General features: G+C 44.7%; 1 protein-coding gene across 2 annotated transcripts in view; it reads left to right on the top strand.

Moving 5' to 3' along the window:
• Positions 1–22797, top strand: part of LOC102866146 (plasminogen-like) — a 75045-nt gene that overhangs the window by 50714 nt on the left and 1534 nt on the right. Inside the window, exons 14-18 of one of the 2 annotated variants that reach the window (XM_006882774.1) lie at positions 653–773; positions 3541–3621; positions 8273–8407; positions 8960–9066; positions 22087–22232. In XM_006882774.1, the coding sequence (XP_006882836.1) occupies positions 653–773; positions 3541–3621; positions 8273–8407; positions 8960–9066; positions 22087–22232 (590 nt within the window). Of the gene's footprint in view, positions 1–652; positions 774–3540; positions 3622–8266; positions 8408–8959; positions 9067–22086; positions 22233–22797 lie in introns of both variants that reach the window. The other variant, XM_006882773.1, reaches the window with a different exon arrangement.

Here is a 22797-nt window from a genome sequence, read left to right as displayed (position 1 = left end):
AAAGAAAAAGAACATTTTTAAGCTACACATAAATCTTATGAAACAGTAAACAAGGATGAAAAGGCTGACTGAGAGAAGGCAGTATTTGATCTTGGGTTAGTTATGTTAAACAGTACGGCATTCTTAAGAGGGAGCCCTGGTATCTAGTGATAAGGAGTTACCCCAGCAACCCAAAGGCATGAGATCTGAGCTGCTCTGCGGGAGAAATCGGGGCTAGCCCCTCCCACGACTTCACTGCCTCTGAAAACCTACTGAGGGTTCAGCTACAACAACAACAGCAACCACTTCTAAACTTAGAGAACATTTCCCAGAAGATATTTTCTTTCCACTATTTACCCAGGGCTCTGGGATGCCTAAAATCGACATTTTGGCTGCGAGACGTTAATTATCTTTGAAATAATTGATAAAGCTGTTGCCTTCAAAGGAGCCCTGGTGGTGTAGAGTGTCATGTACTGTACCACTGAGTGTTGGCACTTTGAATCTGCCAGCGGCCCCAAGGGATATAGAGAGGGACACTCCTCCAGTCACTGTTTACAGCTTCCAGAACCCTCGCAGGGTCACTGTGAGTTGGACTCGACCCTATGTTGGTGGGGTTTGGGTTTTGCCAACTTTGACTCCTTCAGATGGATCTTTCCCCAACTTTGTGCCACAGAATCCGCTTCATATGATTGTGGGAAGCCCAAGGTGGAGCCAAAGAAGTGTCCCGGCAGAGTTGTAGGTGGGTGTGTGGCCAATCCGCATTCCTGGCCTTGGCAAGTCAGTCTCCGGACACGGTAAGATCATTTTCTTAAACAATTGATGCCTGCTTTCTGTGCAAGCCCCGTGAAGCCCTTCCAATCTTCACACTGCAAATCTCAGTATTCCTCTAACCTCCTCGAAGGAAATGAACAGTACAAAAATCAACTGACTAAAGCGTAGGAGCTCTGGTGGCCTAGTGGTAAGGAGTTGTGCTGCCAATCTAAAGGCACACGGTTCAAATCCACCAACTGCTCCATGGGAGAAAGATGGACAGTCTCCTCCTGTGTGATTTACTGCCCCTGAAAACCTGCTGAAGGGGTCAGCTCTGGGTCGGTTCCCACTCAACAGTACACAACAACAACAACATAGTATAGTACGGGTTCTCTACTTTGAAAATGTCCAGGATTGGTATTTTTTCCTTGACATTGTCATTAAAATCTGAGGATGTAGCATTCTACACTAAATTTCAATATACCAAAATTTTGCTACAAGTGTTTTGAAGCTGCTTAGGGGATTCACACATTCAGGTAATTATGCAAAATGGGGGAGGGGAATTGTAACGCTAAACCCTGTGACACTGATGTGTCAAATGTGATAATGGTTACCCGTGGTGGACAGTGTTTGGTGGAGCTCCTCAATTAAAACAAGCTTGGAAGCAGGAGTGGCATCCACTTCCGAATGGCTTGCCTTCAGAAACTCTATGACTATGGAGAAAGGATGAAAGTTGTACAAGCGTTCAGGTCTTTCACTCATAGGATCACTATGAGTTGGCTATGACGCGATGGCACTTAACATTTTTAGAAATGTGACACTTTTAAATGAGAGGCAATACAAAACAGTCTATAGTCTATTAGATAAAAAGAGAAAAACCAAATCCACAATCTTTCTTTTCCTTTATAATGCTTTGCATACAAAATTTGTACACACTGTATTTCACAATTTCCTTCATATCACACTGTATTTCATACAATCATTTTCTTACACTGTGTTTTATAAAATCAATCGCCATTGAACTAGGCCCACAATTACCCCATCTTCTCAAATATTTACTGGATCTTTCCTACTTCCTTTACTCCCTCCCTCTGCCACCAAATTGTGTGACCCCCATCATTTCCCCCTGTCCATTCTCACCCCTCTGCTTCCTCTCCTTCCTGCCTTGGGCCTTCATACACATTTTACTAGTTATCCTTCATTTTTAAAATAATTATCCTATGCAATAATTCTCCTATGATACTGAATTCATTCAGCATAATGCTCTCCAGCCTCTCGCATGTTACACAGTATTTTCCAAAATCATTGCTCCTGAGTGCTGCATAGTATTCCATCGTGTGGATGTACCACGATTTCTCAATCCAGTCATTTGTCAAACTGATAACCACTGAGCTGAATCTGATTCATAGCAATGCTCCAGGCCATAGCAGCACTGCCCACAGGGTTCCCAGGGCTGTAACTCTTCATGAGAGGAGAGTGTATCATCTTTCTCCCATAAAGGGGCTGGTCAGTTTGAACCTCTGACCTTCTAGTCAGCAACCAAGTGATTAATCATTGTGCAGACAGAGCTCCTTTTCTATCATACCTGGACTCTTATTTCCCTTTGCACTTTTGTGAGTGTTTAGATTCAGTTCAGAGAGTAACACCCATTTACATCAAATCTCCTCAAGGATAAGCCATAGTCTCCTTACTTTCAGGGGACCAGTTCCGATCCTCCAGGACAGCGTTTGTGAGCTTGCTGTTCTGGAGCACTTCACATACAGCATGCGTACGACACAGTCCCTTACATGTTTGCTTGTCGGGCTTCCTACCTCTCCTGACCCACTACAGAGACTGGCTTCACAAATTCGTCACGTGCCACCAATACACTTGCTTATCTTTTACTTTATTCTGTCATCAAGTGTGTTTTTATCTTGTCACTAAGCAGCTCGTTGCTCTCTGCACAGCTCCTTCGCTTTCTAGTCTTCCCTAAGCTACTCCGTGGTCTATTCCCTGACCGACCTATGAACACATCTACTCTCACATAATTTACTCTCTATATCCTTCTCTTTCATTACAATCTGGCTTAAGGTGGCTCATGCCAGTTGTATAGAGCTACCTATGCAGTTCCTGGAAGATGTGGGATTAAGAGGAAACCCCCTGTGCCCACAGTCAACGCAACTTCTCTCAGACAGAATATACACACTCCCCAGCTTCACTACTCGGCATCACATGTGGCTCCTTGAATTTAGATCTATCAGACCTTTCCTAAACCAAACCACACACACTGCTGTCAAATGAGTCCACCTCCTGGTGACCCTCCAGGAGATTTCTGTGATTGTGAATCGTTGTAGGCAGAGATGGCCCATTCTTCCTTCCGCAGAGAGACTGGCAGAGTTCAACCAGTGACTTCAGTTAGCAGCACAACATATAGCATAATACACCACCCTGGCTCCTGAGAATTTCACAGGTCTTGTGAAAAGGAAAATCAAAGGGGCCCCAAGGGGAAATCCTTAACTAGGCACTCAGCTGGGATCCAGGGCCGACGGGCCAAAGCCATTTTGTGTAGAGAGAAACAGAATGTGTCTGAGCCTCGCCAGATACTTTCACAGAGAGGAGGGGTGGAGTCGTCCTCCAGAAAACCCCGGCACTGGAACCCAACTCAAATTACCACTATCCTACAACAGGCCACCGGTCTTTTTTTTTTCCAGTGGAAGATTTGATTGTTACCATTACCAACATTGTTCAGTGAACGATTCTTTTAAGAATTTTGGGGCAATGGAGCTGAATAAATCATCATATCTGAATTAAAATCCTGGTGTTCTTCTCTAGGTTTGGCATGCACTTCTGCGGAGGCACCTTACTATCACCGGATTGGGTGCTGACTGCCGCCCACTGCCTGGAGAAGTACGTGTGGGCTGTAAATGACCAGTGACTGGGAGACCTTCTCTGGTTCAGGGACACCTCCTTCATCTTCTAGTGCTTTTCTTCTTGCTTTTTTCCTTTGGTCCTTTCCCCCCCCCCATCATGATAATAATATTGTGTAACTACTATAGACCCACTCTATATAAGTAATAATTCCAGCTTGCTCAGTTCTACAATCAACACTCTTGGCACCAGTAGTTAGGAAATAAAAAGATGAATGCATTAGGGAAATCTGCTGTCAAGGACCTCTCCAGAGTGATGAATAACAAGGATAGCAGTCTAGAGACTAAGGTGCACCTGATCCAGGCCATGGTCTTTGTAATTACTCGCTACTCACCAGAGAGCTGGACAATGAGCAAAAATGACAGAAGAAATGATGCCTTTAAGTTGTGGTGCTGGAAAAGAGTTTTGAACATACCATGGACTGCCAAGAGAACCAACAGATCTGTCCTGGACAGGGTGAAGCCAAGTTGCTCCTTGGAAGTAAGGATTTTGAGACTTTGTCTCACATATTTTGGTCATGGAGCCAGAAGAAGCCAGTCTTTGGAGAAGGATATCATGCTTGGAAGTGTCTAGGGACAGTGCAGAAGAGGAAGATCCCAGATGAGATGGATTGACATAATAACGGGGGCAATAGTAATAGGTGTGTCAGAAACAATGACATTGGCTCAGGATAGAGCTGAGTTTAGAGCTGTTATGCATAGGGTCACTATGAGTCGCAAGCAACTTTGCAGCACATAACAAGAATCATTATAGTCAGGACACTCATAATCTAACCAGAGAAATATTATTTTATAATCAGTCAAGTAAGAAAAGTGTAGTATTCTAGATAGAAAACTACCATTAAGAGTGAAAAGAGGGAGCTACAAAGAGCCATGGGGATTCCCTGGATTCCAACAAAACACCAATGAAGAAGGTTTCATGGAGATGGAGATTGGTGACCTGAACCTTGAGAGAAGTGTCGTTCGGTGTGTGTGTGTGTGTGTTTTTTTGTTTGTTTTTTTAAACTTTGTGATTAGGAGGTGGTTGTTGTGTTGTTATGTGCCGTTGAGTCGCTTGCGACTCATAGCGACCCTATGTACAACAGCCCTAAACTGTGCTCTATGCTGTGCCAATCGCACTGTCCCTGACACTCCCATCCCAATTATTCCAGTCACTGAATCAGTCCACCTCATAGAGGGTCTTCCCCTCCTGCGCTGTCCCTCCACCTTACCAGGCATGATGTCCTTCTCCAAGAGGGAGGAGAAAGTGGGCCTGAATTTAGAGGGCCACAAAGGAATAAAAGAGTGATGGGTATGTGATTTCCTGTGTACATAGGGGGGCGGAGTGCCTTTAGTAATTTCCATCTTGTACCAGCCCCGTGCACAACAGATCGACGCACTCCCTGGTCCTGTGCCACTCTCACAGTCTCTGTTCAAGCTGACTCCATGCTGCAGCCACTATAACATCTCTCCTGTGCCTCCTTTTTACTGACTCTCTGTTTTGCCAAGCATGACGTCTTTCTCCAAGACTGGCCCTTTCTGATAGCAGGCTCCAAACATGTGAGATGAAGAAGCCCTATCATCTTTGCCTCAAAGAGACACTCTGGTTTATGTATCTTTTAAGATAGGTTTATTTGTTCTTTTGGTTGTTGATGGTATATTGTGGTATAGGGGTCAGTTCTGATTCAACAGTACATAACAACAACATGATATGCTAAGTATTTTTCACCAATGTCAAGGCAAAGGCATCAACTCAAATGCATCAATTATTCTTCAGTATTCTTTATTCATGATCCAGCCTTCACTGCAGACAGAGTGACTAAAAATACCATGGCTCGGAACAGGTGCCCACATCAGTATTCCTTGCTCTTTAGCACTTTGAGGAAATCTTTGACAGCAGATTTGCCCATTGCAAAGTCATTTAATTTCTTAACAGCTGCTTCCATGGGTGTCGGTCAAGGATCCAAGTACTACAAGTAAGCGAGATAGAAAATAAGAAATCCATCAACAGGATTTTACAAGGACCTGTTCTGTTAGGCTCTGGTGGGCTAGTGGTAAGAAGCTGCACTGCAATCCTCAAGGTGTGTGACTCAAATCCTTCAGCTGCTTCATGGAAGAAAGATGGGCAAGCTCTTCCGGTGCAATTACCTGCCTCTGAAAACCTGCCAGAGGGCCAGCTATGCACTGGTTCCAACTTGATGGTACACAAAAAAGCATTCTGTGTCAAATCCTGTGCCAGGGAGGCAACAACGTCCCAGAAAAAGATGCTGCTTGCAAAGAGAGACAATAAAATAACACTAACATGGTTTATTTATGCCAGTGGGAAAAGATACGTAATAAATATGAAAGCAAATGAATGAATTATGAAGTGCTTCAGAGAAAGCAAACTGGAGTGATGACACAGGCCTAGCAGAGGTGCAAAGGGCTACTCTGAGGCAGCCTGGAAGGTCTTCCTGTGAGGGAAACACCTGAATTGAGATTGGACGATGAAAGAATCCAGCCCTGAAGACATGCAGCAGAAGTGTGTTCTTACGCACAGTAAGTAAAAACCCTTGTGGTGGGAAAACTTGGTGGTGTGACTTTGGGAGTCTTGACTGGCCACCACACAGGGCCTGGATTTTGTTCTCCTTGACTTTGAAGTCTCTGGAGGAATGAGGAAAGAGAGTGGTAGAATCTGATTGTGGTGAAGAATGTTGACCATCTCATGGATTTCCCAAAGAACAAACAAATCTGCCCTGGAAAAGGTGCAGCCAGTAGGTGAAGGTGGTGATTCCTCTTCATACACGTTGGCCATGTTATCAAGAGGGACCAGTCCTTGGAAAATGATGCTTGGCAAAGTGAAGGATCAGGGGAAAAGAGGATGACCCTTCGTCAGAGGGATTAGAATGAATTCTAATGTACAGTCTGTTATGAACCAGAGTCAACTCTACAGAACTCACAACACCGCTGTCACCTCCATCTGGTTCCAAAATGCTTCCTCACTCCAGACAGAAACTCTGTATCCAACAAGTGTTACCTCACCATCCATTTCCTCCAGGTAACTTCAAGTTCACTTCCTGCCTCAGAATTTACTTTAGAAACATCACCTGAAGGGGTTTCTTTTGTTTGATTCACATTTTAAAATCTGTTTCTCTAGCTCTCCTGTAGATAATGGGTTGTCTGGGAAGTAGGCTGGTTAACAGGAGATCACTGATCAGGTGCTTGGTGAGTTGGACAACACAACAAGGAAAATACAGGCTGTTTTTATGGAGGGAGGACAGGGAAGCCCAGGAGCCAATGAGAGGCCAACTGTGGAGGGAAAGGGGGTCTGAACTAGGAAACAGTAGTGAAATAAGCAAAAAGTGTGAGGAAGCTGGAGGCAGAGATCCCAGGACAACATCATGCTCTGTGTAGAAGATGAGAGAGGAAAAGGTTTCCAGAGAAGAGGAAAAGAGCCAGTTGAGGTGCATTCTAGGTCTGGATGTGTGAGGGGAGAGTCACTCGGTGTGTAGTGACCATGAGGTACCAAAACTAGGTGTCTGTCCTTGATCTCACCTCTGTATTGGTTCAGTTTTCCTGGCTGGGGAGACAAAAAGCAACAGTGACATCCTTTAACAGCCAAGTTCAGTTGGATCACGATGTTTGCCATTCAGGAGTTCTTGATTCTGGACCATGGGTGTTGAGGGCAGAAGATGTACATTTTTTGAAGGTTTTTTTGTTGTTGTTGTTGACTCAATTTTCTCTTTTAACCACAGTTTATAAGATAGTGATTGAAGTATTTTTAATTAATTTTAGTGAAAGTTTACAGAGACTTAGATTTTACATTCATTCGTTCATTGTTGCACTTTTCTCTCTGCCCATTCAATTCACTCTTCTCCTTGAAAAGTAAAACTCTTTCATTGTCATGCAATCCCTCCCCTCAAGTCCACTAATATCTAATCATATATCCCTTTTAAATTGTTTTCTTCCTCATCTGTTTCAATGCAATATACATCATTCATCCCCTCCTTCTCCGTCTTCCCTCAACCCCTATGTCAGTCCCATTTTACAATTTCCCTTTGTAATATTTGTCCTTTTGTGACTAGATACTTCACTCAGCATAATGTCCTCCAGGGTCACCCATTTTATATAATATTTCATGATTTCCTTGTTTTTCAGTGCTGTATAGTGTTCCATTGTGTGAATATACCACAGCTTCTCTATCCATTCGTTTGTTGATGGGCACTTGAGTTGTTTCCACCTCTTTGTTATTGCGAACAAAGCCACAATAAACATGGGTGTGCAGAGAAGATGTACTCCCCCCCGCCCCGTTTGAGCCAGCAATTCCACTTCTGGGAATTTACCCTAAAGAAACCATAACTGCCACCCAAGCAGATATACGCACACCCATGTTTATTGCTGCTTTGTTCACAATAGTAAAGAGCTGGAATCAACCCAAGTGCCCATCAACAAACGAACGGATAGAGAAGCTCTGGTATATTCACACAATAGAATACTATGCAGCACTGAAAAACAAGGAACTCATGAAATACTATGCTAAGTGAATGACCCTAGAGGACATTATACTGAGTGAAATATCTCAGTTACAAAAGAAGACATACTTTCAAGGCACAGAAAGGGTCTCATGACGCAGCAGGCCCATATTACTCTCCTCACTTGACCATCTGTTTCAGGTCCAGCAGGCCATCGTTCTACAAGGTTGTCCTGGGTGCACACAGAGAAGTGAATCTTGAACCAGATGTGCAACAAATAGAAGTTTCCGCGCTGTTCCTGGAGCCCTCACGTGCAGATATTGCCTTACTGAAGCTAAAGAGGTATGACTCCCTCCTGGTTTCTCCCCTAAGATGAGGGAACCACTTCCTTTCATGATCGAATGATATCAACCAACTGGCTTTTGTGGAAAGAAGGCTGGATTTCAGTTACAAAGTTGAGGCTACAGCCTAGCATTGCCTCACCCTACCTGATTTGGGAAGAAATCTCCAGGACTCAGTTTCCTCGTGTGTAAAATGAATGAGTTTCTAATATACGAGGTACAATGCTACACCTACAACTCTTTCACTTCATGGTGATGGTTGCTAATACACACTCAGGCTCAGGAAAGTATTCCATTTTCCCAGGCTGGCAAGTCTCCTCCAAGGATAGTCATATCTTCAGGGGAATCTAAGACACCATGCACTTCAAGGTCGTTAAAAACCAGAAAATTATTATCTTCCTCGGTTTTATTTTGCCTTTTGAAATGGTGTATTATTAGTGAGTCTGAAAAAGTGATGACAGCAGTATTTTGCAGCAATTTGAAAAACTCTGAGCTTTCAAGCCAGGTGGCGGTCAGAAGGTAACCAGATGAGAACTGTGATGTTTCTCTTTAGCTCTGCCATCATCACTGACAAAGTCATCCCCGCGTGCCTGCCACCCTCAAATTACGTGGTTGCTGACCGGACAGAATGCTACATCACAGGTTGGGGTGAGACGCAAGGTGAGATCAACAATGTAACTGGTTTCCCCCCACAGCCTATGGGAGAAAATGAGAGTGCTGTCATCACCAGGGCTGGGATCCTTCCGGGTCAAAGGTGGAGCAGCAGCCCTGTTTCACGTGCCAGAAGGAGCATGCCTTTTTCGAGTTCTGAGGGGGCAGTTTGGGGTACTTGATAATGCTCTCGTTTCTGAATATTATTCTGAGTATTATTCTGCCTTCATAATCAGTTGTAGGGCAGCATGCAGGAATTTGCGGCGGTGAATTTCTTGGACCCACTCAGCCTGTAATTTAAACATCATTGTTGTTTTTCCAGGTACACAGGGTTTTGATGTTGTTGTCATGTGCCATTGAGTCACCTGTGACTCATAGACATTCCACATCCAACAGCTTTGAACCCTGCCCTATACTGAGGCTGCTTCACTGACTCCACTGCACCTAAGTCCATTGCCCTAGTGATCCTGTCAATCCATCTCATGCAAGGTCTTCCTCTCCTGTGCTGTCCCTCCATCCTTCCAAGCATGATGTCCTTCTCCAAGATCTGGGCCCTCCTAGCCATGTGCCTAAAGTGTGTGAGATGGAGCTTCAACATCCTAGCCTCCAAGGGGAAACTTGGTTTCACCCTCTTCAAGACAGACCTATTTTTCTCCTGGCGGTCCATAGTATGTTCAATACTCGTCTTCAGCACCACACTCAAAGGCATCAGTTCTGTCATCCTTAATCACCCCCCAGCTCTCTGCTGCAAAACATGTAATTGCAAAGGCCATGGTCTAGATCTAGCACACCTTAGTCTCTAGGCTGACATCACTGCTCCTTAGCATTCTGGAGAGATCCCTGACAGCAGACTTCCCCAATGAAATTTGTCTTTTAGTTTTCTGACTGCTGGTGCCAACATTGTTGATTGTGGAGCTGAGCAAACTTAAATTGTTAACATCCTCAATATCTACTCCAACTATCATGGTGCTGCCAATTGTCCCAGTGGTGAGAATCTTTGTGTTCTTGATGTTGAGCTTCAGTCCATATTGAAGACTACAGTCCTTGACCTTCTGTAGCAGTTTTGCAAGATTGTGTCATCTGCATAATTCAGGTTGTTAATAAGTCTTCCTTCAATCCTGATGCCACATTCCTCCTCAAAGTCCAACCTCTCAAATGATCTGTTCCACATATAGATTGAAAAGTTACGGAGACAAGATGCATTCCTGATGGACTCCTTTCATGATTTTGAACTATGTGGTGTTTCCTTGCTCTGTTCTGATAACTGACTCCTGATCCAAGTACAGGTTTTACATGAGCAGAATAAAGTGTTCTGGGAATCCCATTCTTCTCAAGGTTAGTCACAAGTTGATCTACACAGTCAAATGCCTTTGCATAATCAATGAAGCACAGGTAGACATTAGTCAAATACTGTTTGCTTTCAGCAAAAATCACTCAGACATTGGTGATAATGTCTCTAATGCCATGGCCTTTTCTAAATCCAGATTGTATTTCTGGTAGTTCTCTTTTAATGTACTGTTCTAGTCATTTCTGGATAATCTTCAGCAGTATTTTGTTTGTGTGTGACATTACTGATATTGTTTGATAATTTCCACAGTCTGTCAGTTCACCTTGTTATGGGATAGGAATAAATATGGATTTCTTCCAGTCAGTTAGCCAGGTACTTGTCCGCCAGATTTTTTGGCACAGCCTGACGAGCACATCCAGGGGCAGCATCTGTTTGTTGAAATATGTCAGTTGGTATGCTATCAATTCTTGGGGCTTTATCTTTTGACAATTCCTTCAGAGCAGCTTGAACTTCCTCCTTCAACACCATTGCCTCTTGATCATATGTTGTTTCATGAAATTTTTCTGTGTCAGCAAATTCTTTTTGGTACAGTGACTCTGTATACTCCTTCCATCTTCTTTTAATGTTTCCTGGATCACTTAATATTCTGTCTATCACATCATTAGTTATTGCAACTTGGGCTTGCATTTGTTCTTCTAGCAGGAGTGGCATCCAATTCCTAAATAACATGCCACTGGAAACCCTATGAACTTAGTTAAATGTGGATAGTTGTAGAGGGGCTACAAGCCTTTTATTCACAGGGTCGCTGTGAGTCATGCTTGACTTGAAGGCAATCAACAACAACAACAATATTCTTTCTGCTTAAGAAATGCAGAGTGAGTCTGGCCCTTTTGATTTTATGACTCCAGTTCTTTGCACATTTCATAGTAATACTTTGTCTTCCCACACTGCCCTTTGAAATATTCTGTTCAGCACTTTAACTTCTTGATTTCTTCCCTTTGTTTTGGCTTCTTGGTGCTCTAGTGCAATATTCAGGGTCTATTCTGACACCCACCTTGGTCTTTTCTTCCTCCTCTGTCTTTGTAATGATCTTTTGCACTCTTCCTGGATGATATTCTTGATATCGTCCACAGCTCATCTGGTCTTTGTCCTCCATCAGTGTTCAAGGCCTCAAACCTGTTCCTGAGGTGGTTTTGAAATCCAGGTGGGATAGATTCAAGGTTAAATTTTGGTTCCTGTGGATTTGATTTAAACTTCTTTGGCTTCAGTTTGAACTTGCATGTGAGTAGTTAATGGTCTGTTCCACAATTAGCACCTGGCCTAGTTTTCACAGCTGACATGAAGCTCACACACTGATTGTTAAATGATTTCTCACTTGAAGTTGGCCATACTGTGTCGCCAGCCTGGTGTAAAACAGTAACAACAAAGATAATAGTCACAATAGTCTGCTTCTGATGTGTTTGTGGAGAAGCTGTTCAGGACATAACAGAAGGACAGCTAGGAGAAAGAGGGGAAGACCCCCAGCTCTTCAGTTGTGAGGTGATACTCGGCACAGGTCAAAGTGCAGGGCAAGAGCGGCCATGTTTATGCAGGATTCAGTTCCAGTGTGCTTGGGAATCTCTTAGCTTTGCCATGTACTCTGATAATAATAAAACCCACTGAATTTAGCACCTTGGTCCCAGAATACTGGGATGGTTTCTTGGGATTTCTGCCTCAGTTTCCTCAGAAGGTTGTGGATGGGAATCAGGGGCGTGGGAACTAGTTCCAGCTCTGCATGAACTCTGCGCTCACCAGGTTTCTAACTCGTCTGTAAAAGTGTGTTAGACTGTGTTCTACATGTTAGCTTTCTGCATCAGACTTCAGTTGAAGAGGGGTTTTATGACTGAGGTAAACGGAATCAGTAAATCCCAGAGGTGGAGGAAACAACGAACGTGGTCTCCTGTCTGCTCCTCCTGTCCGACTGTAAACCCTCACCCTCTCAGCTCTGCATGGTTCTCCCATCCTCAGTTTGGAGCCCGCCAGCGTGGAAAGGATGCTATCAGCACGCAAAGCTCATCTGTGGACGACCACGCTGCTCCTGGCTCTCTCCGTCCTTTTCAGCGTAACCAGTACAAGAGTGAGATGTGATTATCCCTGAAGAAGCTTAGTGAGACGTGCAGCATGGTGCCCGGGGAACTGCCTGTCTGGCCAGTGGAGTTGGACGCACTTGAGGCGGGATTCTGACTCACTGCTTACCAGCTGTCGGTCCACAGAGGAGTCCCAGAATCCTGTGGAATTCGCTTACTCGGCTGAGAAATGGCCTAGCAGGCTGCTGCGGTGGGTGGAGGAAACAGAAAATGTGCCCAGAGCACCCAGCACCTCACAGACACCTGACCACAGAAGGGCTGTTTCTCTGCTGTGCTAGAGGGTGTGTCAGACACCAACCTCACAATGACAGAACAATTCAACTCAGCTAGGACTTCCCTGAAAATGGAGAGCCAGTGAGCTGGAAAGTCCGCTAGTTCACTCTGTGCCACCAGGCCCTGCCTCCCTGTGTCCCTGTGCCAGGCTCTCCACACTTGATCGGACAGTCCTTACAGCTCACTGGCGAAGTTTCGTCTCTCAAATAGATTTCTAGAAGATGCGTTTCTAGAAGAGGCTATTTCTTGGCAAGGTGGAGGGTCAGTGAGAGACAGGAAGGCCCTCAACGAGATGGACAGACAGTGACTGCTGCAATGGGCTCAAGTGTGTCAGAGAGGATGAGGGTAGGATGGAATTCATGTTTGTTGTTCATAGGATCGCGGAGTTGTACTCACCTCAATGGCAGCTAAGGACACACACACACACACCAGGGCGAGAGCGAGCGAGAGAGCGAGCGCGAGAGCGAGAGCGAGAAATATGGTGAACTTGCAACAGAAGTTCTAGCTGCGAGGCTACCAGAAAACCAATTCTATAGATTTTATATTTACCTATCTGGGTGAGTTGTAACTTAATCACCTCCCATGTGCATGACATTTGGCAAGTGATTTGACCCCAAATACCTGTTGGAGGGCCAGCTTTGCCAGTTCTGGCCTGACAGCAGTGAGAAAGTAGCTTCCTCTAGGCCTTGATGGCACAATGCCTGCCTTCGTGCTGGGCTGCAACAGGAAAGACTGGACCTTCCCTGGAGAAAGATGGGCCCGTCTTCTGCCGTGAAGGTTCACAGCCTGGAGACTGCTATGAGTAAGGAGGTGCGCGTTTCACACCTCGGTCCATTCCTGGTGGCACACTGGGCTGCTGATCAGAAGGTCTCAGCAGAACGCAGCCCGCAGTGATTCTGAGAAAGCCTGCAGTTCTGCTGTCAGAGGTCAGGGCCACGAAACCCCAGTGGGGCCGTTCTGCCGTGAGTCAGAGAGCAGAGCCAACCCACAGGACCTGCCACCGTCCCCTGACCTGTGGGATAGAGGTAGTGACGGTGCCCCCGTAGGGATGTGAGGACAACCGTGTGCACTGGGGATGCATTTCACTAACGCCCGAGATTCTTTTCTTTCCTCTTCTCCTTCTCCATCAGCAGCAGTAAACATCACGTAGCTAGTGTGTGCTGAGCCTCATAGGACCCCGTGGGCTCACCCTAGAGCCCATCACCACCCCTCTGGTCCCTCTTCTCCCCGTAACCTATACTCCTGACGGAGTCTTCAGTCTGATCATGCATCTATCAGTTCTAACTGTGATTCTCAGAAGATTAACTGGACCAGGAAGTTACAGCATAACTCCAGTCTGGATACTGAGGTTCTGCACATCAGGCCAAAATACTCATGTTGATAAATTTCCCTTTTTACGTCTCCAAAGACTTTCCCTAACGAAGACAATCTGACCATAATCGTGCCAAGGCCGAGGTCCCCTTCCAGATGTGCCTGCTGTCAGGAATCTTTCAGGACCTTGCAGCCCACTCTGCTCATTCCTGCTTCTTTGCCTTTGGGGCCTCTGTTCCCAGGTCGGCCTCAGGCTCCGGCCGTGCCGCTTCTCTCCAGATCACCAGATGGCAGTAGCGTACCACCGACCCTCTGTCTGGTCAGGGCCCCTCATGGAGCCCCAGGAAGGCAGAGTCCAGGAGGGCACTTCAGAGGGCTTTTGGTTGATTGAAACAATGAGTTTTTCACCAGATTTTACAGACCTTTCTCCTGAAATCACTCTGAGTTGATTCAAACCTCCAATATTTCCATTTTCAGCTAAAAACTTTAACATATGCTCTACTCAAGACACCTTCCTTTAAAACAACAGCCTTAAACTTTAGCCCACAAGTCTGAGAATAGGAAGCTCTGGGGGTACAGTCCACAGCGAGTTAGTTGTACTACAAAGGCTGTTCCTCTCTGGTGGTTCGAATCCACAACAACTCCCAGGGAGGACGGGCAGTCATGCTCCTGTGTGATCAAAACGAGGTGCCCAGCATGTCCGACAGGCTCAGAAACAGATAAGACAGCGGTGACAGTGGTAAATTCACTCTCAGAAAGCAGGAAAGGACTCCCATCGTGCTTGGGAAAGTGGAAGGTCATGGAAAAGGGGAAGCTCTTCAGTGAGACAGATTGACACGGTGGCTGTACGGAGGCTGACGCAGGGCTGAGCAGGGGTTTGCCATACACAGGTTTGCTGTGTGTGGGAGCTGACCCGACAGGACCCTCTTCTCAGGGGCTCAGCTGGCAGCAATGTGCTTCTAGCCAGGACCTTCCTGCAGCGCCACGACGCCTCACAAGGTTTGATCTCTCCTTCAGAGCGTTACTTTCCGGCAGCACTCTTCTTTCCCAAGGGGCAATTCTCATACACACTCATGTACCCTCCAGATGAACACTTCAGTTTTCTCAACCCAAGAACATTTGCTGAATTTATGAAAAAAGTCTTTGTAGAAGAAATAAGACCCCATCTCCTTGGCTGCCTGACACTAACAAATCATTTTCTGCAAAACTCCGATGAAGGCTGAGCTTGCAAAATTGGATTCTTTGCAAAAATCTTGAGATACCCCTGGGTGTGTCCATATGGAAAAACAGCATTTCCTCTGGCGGTTTTGCAAATGTTCTATTTCAATCTGCCAAAAAGATTTTTTTTCCCCCCACAAAAGAAGAAATACAACGAATAAAACCAGCACACAGGAAAATGTGCATGTTTCCTAATTAGCAAAGAAATGTAAAGTTTCAAACAGTAAAGACTCTTTCCACCTACCGTATTAGCAAATATTTTACAAATATTAAGTCATCACGAGGGTGTGGATGAGTGATATTTCACATGGACACACCTTTTTCTAAAATTATGATTTGAGTAAAAGTTTACAAAGCAAATTGGTTTTCCCTTCAACCACTGATCCACAGTCGGCTTGATAACGTTAACTGCAAAGCCCACTGTGTAATTGCACTTTGCCCACTTCCTGTAATTCTCAGTTCCATGTGTCTGTCCTACTCCATCTGCCTTCTGGGCTTTATTGTTGGTCAGATGCTGCCGTGGTGACCGTCCAGGGCTGGTCAGTCCAAGGAGTGAGTGCCTTCCTGATGTTAGCAGTCACTGTAAAACTGGACTATTGTTTGGCTCTAAGTTGAAGAATAAATAAGGACCACATTCTCACATTCCATCTGCTTATCAGGTCAGAAAGTGTGAGCTTTTAAAAGTTTCTGTGCTTTGTTTCACATTTTTCTCCCACTCTGTCTAGCACTTTCCACTGTGATCTCTGTTAGAGGTTGCTGTGATACACCATCTACTTCTTCTGGCTTAAGGCTCCTGGACACCCTTTTAGAAAATAATTTGACAGTTTTACAAGGAGCCATGATATGTCCATAGGATTTCTGGGAGCTTGAGTTTGGTGGTGTAATGATTAAATGCTCAACTCTCACCAAAAGGCTGACAGTTCTACCGAGGAGAAAGGCTTGGTGACCTACTTTTGTAAAGATGACAGACTAGGAAACCTGGTGGGTGGGCAGGTCCTACTCTATCACAAGTTGTTTCTGTTAGTTGAAAATCCAATGAATGGAAGCTAACAACAGACTCACTACAGTGTTAAGGAACATGAATGAACTTGACCCGAGATGTGGAATGCTGAGGGCAGCTGGAGGCCCATTGGCTTCTACTGTTCGCTGTTCTCACAATGTAAGCCTGAAGAATTTGGACCATGATGTTACACATCTAGATTCAAATCCCAGGCTTGCCACTGCATGATCTTGGGAAAATCCCATAGTCTTTTCAATCTCGCTTTCCTTAACTCTGAAAGAGGACATTATAGTTGTTGTTAGGTGCTGTCTAGGCGAGTACAACTCAGAAACTCTATAAACAGTGATGAACCCTGTCCTGTGTCGTTTTCACAATCTCTGACACACTCAGACCCATTGCTGCAGTCACTGTGCTGACCTGGTTGAGGGTCTTCCTCCCCTTCTCCGTCCCTCCACCTTTAAAAGCGTGACCTCCCTCTCCAAGGAATGCAGACAGAGGAGTATGAAAAAACCAAAATAGATGTGAAAAGAGGCCCTGAACTTGCTTTCTAGAGCATTGAGAAGCCAAAACCAAGGGACGCTGAAATAAAAGAGCTGAAAAGGAGATTCCAAAAGGCAGCTTGGGAAGACAAAGCAAACTAACAATGCACAGAGACCTAGAGTTGGAGACTATAAAGGGAAGAACTCACTCACCATGGCTCAAGTTGAAAGAACTAAAACAAATTTAAGCCTTGAGTTGCAATACAGAAGAATGCTATGGGCAAAATCTTGAATGATCCAGGAAGCATCAGAAAAGATGGAGGGAATACACAGAATCACTGTACCAGGAATTGACCAAGACTGAAAGAAATATTTGAGGAAGTACCATATGATCAGGAGCCAATGGTGATAAAAGAAGAAATTTAAGCTACACTAAAGGCATTGGCAAAAAATTAGGCCCCATAAATCAATGGGGTACTGGGATACCAATCGGCATGTTTCAAACGACAGATGCAGCCCTGGATGTGTTCATCAATCTATGCCAGGAAATTTGGAGGGCAGCTGTCTGCCTGACTGACTGGAAGAGATTCATACTTGTTACCATTCCCAAGAAAGGTGATCCAACAGAATGTGTAAGATATTGAACAATATCATTAACATTGACATGTAAGCAAAATATTGATAAGATAATTTTTAAAAGGCTAGAACAAGTACATAGACAGGGAATTGCAAGAAGTTCAATCTAGGTTTAGAAGAGGCTGTGGCACTAGAGATACTATTGCTGATGTCAGATAGATTCTGGCAGAATGAAAAGAATACCAGAAGACTGTGCTTGTTTGACTACAAGAGGAAGTAGGCATGATTGAAGTGCTAACTTCATAGGTCACCTTTCTTTGGAATGGAAAAAAAATACAGATCTCTTTCAGTCAGCTGGCCAGGTGGTTGTGCTCCAGATTCTTGTCACATAAAAGCAAGGTTCTGCTGATAATTATCCAAAAACAACTGGAGCAGCACATCAACAGAGAACTGCTAGATGTGTAGGTTGGGTTTAGAAGAGGCTATGGTACTAGGGATATTATAGCTAATGTTAATTATTAATGTTGGATGAAAACAGAGAGTACTAGTGGAATGTCTATATGTGTTTCATTGACTATGCAAGGGATTTTGACTGTGTGGATCACAACAAGCTGTGGCTGACTCTGAGAAGAATGGGAATCCCAGAACACTTGATTGTGCTTATGCAAAACGTATACTTGGACCAGGAGGCAGTTGTCATAACAGATCAAGGAGATACTGCGTAGTTCAAAATCAGGAAGGGTGCACACTAGAGATGTATTCTGTCTCCATACCTTTTCAATCTATATGCAGAACAGATCATCTGGGACGCTGGGCTCTATGAGGAGGAATGTGGCATCAGGATTGAAGGAAGATTCATCAACAACCTCCATTATGCCGATGACACAACCCTGCTTGCTGAAACTGAGGAGGACCTGAAGTGCTTGCTGAAGAAGGTCAAGGTCTGCAGTCTTCAATATGGATTGAAGCTCAACATCAAGAAAACAAAGATTCTCACCACTGGGCCTATTGATAGCATCATGATAGATGGTGAAGAGATTGAGATTGTTCACTGTTTTAGTTTGCTTGGATCTACAACCAACACTCTTGGTACCAACAGCCAAGAAATCAAGCGATGAATTGCATTGGGAAAGTCAGTTCTCAGAGACCTCCCTAGAGTATTGAAGAGCAAAGATATCAGTCTGGAGACTAAGGTGCACCTGATACAGGACAGATTGTTGTTGCTATTGTTGATTGCCTTGTAGTAGAGCACGACTCATAGTGACCCTATGAACAAAAGGCCTGAAGCTCCTCTACAACTATCAACATTTATCAAAGTTCATAGAGTTTCTGGAGGTATGTTGTTTAGGAAGTGGATGCCATTCCTGCTTCCAGGCCATAGTCTTCACAATTGTTTTTGCTATGTGTCAGAGAGCTGGACAGTGGCTAGGGATGATAGAAGAGAATTGATGCCTTTGAACTGTGGTGTTGGAGAAGAGTGTTGAATATAACATGGACTACCAGGAAAACAAACAGGTTCATCCTAGAGAGGGTGAAGCCAGCCTTCTCCTTTGAGGTAAGGATTCTGAGCCTTCATCTAACATACTTTGGGCATGTTGCAATGAGGGATTGGTCCATGGAGAGGGAAATCATGCTTGGAAGAGTGGAGGGACGGAGAAAGAGAGAGACCATCAATGAGATGAATTGATACAGTGACTGGGATAATGAGGGTAGGTGTGTCTGAGACAATAAAGTTGGCACAGGATAGAGCAGGTTTCAGGGCTGTTGTACATTGGATTGCTATGAGTTGCAAGTGACTTGATGGCATATAACAATAACAACAACTTCAGAAGTATATGATACCAGGTGGTAAATTTGTACAAGAAAAGATTACTTCTCAGTGAAAAGTATACAGTACATTAACAGGGAACTTTCAGGAGTTCAAGCTGGTTTTAGAAGAGGCCATAGAACCAGGGATAGTGTTGGACACTTGTAGTCAAAGAAGCACAAATAGTCTTCTGGTTTTCTTGATGGAGTCAGATGGGTACTGGCTGAAAGCAGAGATACCAGAAGAATGTCTATTTGTGTTTTATTGACTATGCAAAGGCATTTGACTGTGTGCATCACAACAAATTATGGCTAACATTGAGAAGAATGGGAATCTCAGAACACTTAATTGTGTTCAGATGGAATCTATACATAAACCAAGAAGATGTCATCCGAACAGAGCAAGAGAACACAGCATGGTTTAAAATCGGGAAGAGTGTGTGTCAGGGTTGTATCTTCTGTCCATACTCACTCAGTCTGTATGCCGAGCCAATAATTCACAAACCCTGTCTCTATGAAGAAGAAAGTGACTTCAGGATTGGAGCAAGACCCATTTACCAGCCGTATTATGTGGATGACCCAACTTGGCAGAAAGTTAGCAGGACCGGAAACATCTGCTGCAGAGGATCAAGGACTGCGACCTTCAGTGTGGATTACGTCTCAACATCAAGAAAGCAAAGATCTTCACCACAGGACCAACAAGCAGCATTATGATAGATGGAGAAAGGACTGAAGGTGTCAGTGATTTAATCTTTAGACCAATAATCAACATGCTTGGTACCAGCAGTCAGGAAATCAGGAGACATATTGCACTGGGCAAGTCCACTGTCAGGGACCTTCTGACAGAAGGAAGGCCTGATTCCTTCACCCCCTCCCCTCCCCCCCCATTCCAGTGATTTCCCCTCATTCCAGAGGGGGTCCCGATGGCCCTTTCCTTCCTTGGACTTTTACACATATCTTACTATCTATCCTCATAATACTCATCTTATGCAGAATTTGTCCTTATGAGACTGAGTTAGTTTACACAGCATAATGCTCTCTAGACTCTCCTATGTTATACAGTATTTTATGAAATTGTTGCTTCTTAGTGCTACACATTCACTGGACCAATAGGCAGAGGCATGATGGATGGAGAGGAGATTGAAACTGTCAACAACTTCATCTTGCTTGGATCCACAATTAACACTCTTGATATGAGCAGTCAGGAAATAAGGAGACAATTGCACTGGGAAAATCTGCAGTTAGGGATGTTTCAAAATTATTGAAGAGTAGTGATGTCAGTTTGAAGACTAAGGTGCATCTGATTCAGGCCGTAGTCTTTCCAATCACTTGCTAGGCATCTGAGAGCTGGACAGTGAATAAGGATGACAGAAAAAGAATTGATGCCTTTGAGCTGTTGTGTCGGAGAAGAACACTGAACATTCCTCGGATGGTCAAGAGAATGAATAGATATGTCTTGGAGAGGGTGCAGCCAGAGTGCTCTTTGGAGGCAAGAATGATGAGGCTTTGCCTCACATGTTACTGGGAGGTGCTATTATTTGGAAAAGGACGTGATGTTGGGAAGGTGGGAGGTTGGTGAAGAAGAGGAAGACCCTCAACCAGGTAGATTGACATGGTGATTGTGGCATTGAGCTTGTGTGTCAGGAAGTGTGAGGATGGAGCAGGACAGAATAGGGTTCAGAACTTTTGTTCACGGGGTCACTATGAACCATACTCAACCCGATGGTACCTAACAACAACAACAACAGTGTTACACACGGTTCAAGGCTGTACCCCTTTATGAGAGCACAAGCCTTCCCAGTTCTCCCAAAGGGTGTCTGGTGAATTAGAACATTCGACCTTTTTGTTAGCAGCTTACACATAACGGCACACTGTGGCACCAGAACTCCTTCAAACAGCCTAAAAGAGAATGTCTAAATATAGTAGCAGTTGTGTTTTTCAAACTTCCTTTCCATATAAAAAAGCACTTGTTTATAGTTGTAAAGGCAAAGTCGAGAACAAAACGTAACAGCAACAATACTTAAATAAACACAAAGTAAATTGCAAATGCAGCTGTATGGGAACCTCAGGTTTGACAGAACATCTCCGCTGTGAGGATCTGAAAACTCACTGCCTTGGAGCTGGTTCTGGTTCACAGCGACCCTCACCGGGTTCCAGGCTGCACAGCGTCACCGGCGGGAACCGCTCCTCTGTCTCTCGAGGGGCTGGGGGAGTCAACTGCCAGTGTGTCAGCTGCCCCTAATACACACTCTGCCACCCAGGCTCTCAGGTTCACAGAGAACAGAATCCGACAGTGCTGGGAACCGACGAGGCTTCCCAACCTCAGGACAGACGAGCTGCTCTGCTGTTCTAGAAGCTCCCCTGTCAACAGTAACCATTTAAAAAAAAATTTTATTATTAATTTTAATGAAAATTTACAGACTTAGGGTTTCCATTCACTCAGTCATTGTTGTACTTTTCTTCCTGCTCACTCCTCCTCTCCAGTTCATTCTTCCCTTTGAAAAGTAAAATTATTTCATTGATATGCAATCCCTCACCCCAAGTCCACTCCACTGTGCAGCCTTCATTCTGGACTCCTGTCATGACAATACTACCTAATCATATATCCCTTTTAAACAGTTCTCTCCCTCATCTGTTTCAATGCAGTATACATCATTTATCTCATCTTTCTCAGTCGCGCCCCAACCCCAATGTCAGTCCCGTTTTACAATAGTGGCACCATGCAGTATTTGTGACTGAGATATTTCACTCAGCATAACATCCTCCAGGGTCACCCATTTTGAATAGTATTTCATGAGTTTCTTGTTTTTCAATGCAGCGTAGTATCCCATTGTGCGAATATACCACAGCTTCTCTATCCATTAGTTTGTTGATGGGCACTTGGGTTGTTCCTGCTCCTTGCTATTGTGAACAAAGCTGCGATAACCATTTTTTAAAATCTCTCCAACGCAGGCACCTCTGGGGCTGGTTTACTCAAGGAAGCTCAGCTCCCTGTGATCGAGAACAAAGTGTGCAATCGTTACGAGTACCTGAACGGAAGAGTTAGGTCAACCGAGCTCTGCGCTGGGCTTTTGATTGGAGGTGCAGATAGCTGCCAGGTAAGCCAGGAGGGCCAAGACCATGTGCGTCCTCTGTCCCTAGGCCTTTCAGCGACTTATGAAGGACCACAGTCTCAAAGGTGCCCAAAAACCCTGTAGGTGTGGCCCCCAACACAAAGAATCCAGGGTGATTTCTTGGCTTTTGAAATCCAGATCAATTGTTAGTTTCCATCCAGTTGACTCGAACTCATGTTGACCCCACGTAGAAAGGCATGAAGTTGTCCGCCCTGTGCCATTTGCACCAAGACTGGCATGCTGGAGTCCACTGCCAGGGCCACTGTCTCGTTCAGAAACCACACAACCTAGACATTCATCCCCCAGCACAACAATGCAGTCCACAGGGTTGTCATTGGCTAATTTTTAGAGAAAACAGAAACAAAAAGCAAGGGCCAAACTGCACTGCCATTGATTCATTCCCGACTCATTGGGTCTACACCTTCCTGAGAGGAGACTCCCATCTTTCTCCTGAGCAGCAGCTGGCCGATTCCAACTCCGCTGTTAGCACAACGCACGCTGCTGTATGCCCCCACAGTCCTCGGTCTTCCAACTCCGCTGTTAGCACAAC

Source organism: Elephantulus edwardii, unplaced genomic scaffold (assembly GCF_000299155.1).
Source record: "Elephantulus edwardii isolate Elephantulus edwardi_28Jun2011 unplaced genomic scaffold, EleEdw1.0 scaffold00024, whole genome shotgun sequence".
In the NCBI taxonomy this organism is placed as follows: Eukaryota; Metazoa; Chordata; class Mammalia; order Macroscelidea; family Macroscelididae; genus Elephantulus; species Elephantulus edwardii.
This window is presented reverse-complemented; position numbering and strand designations above follow the sequence as displayed.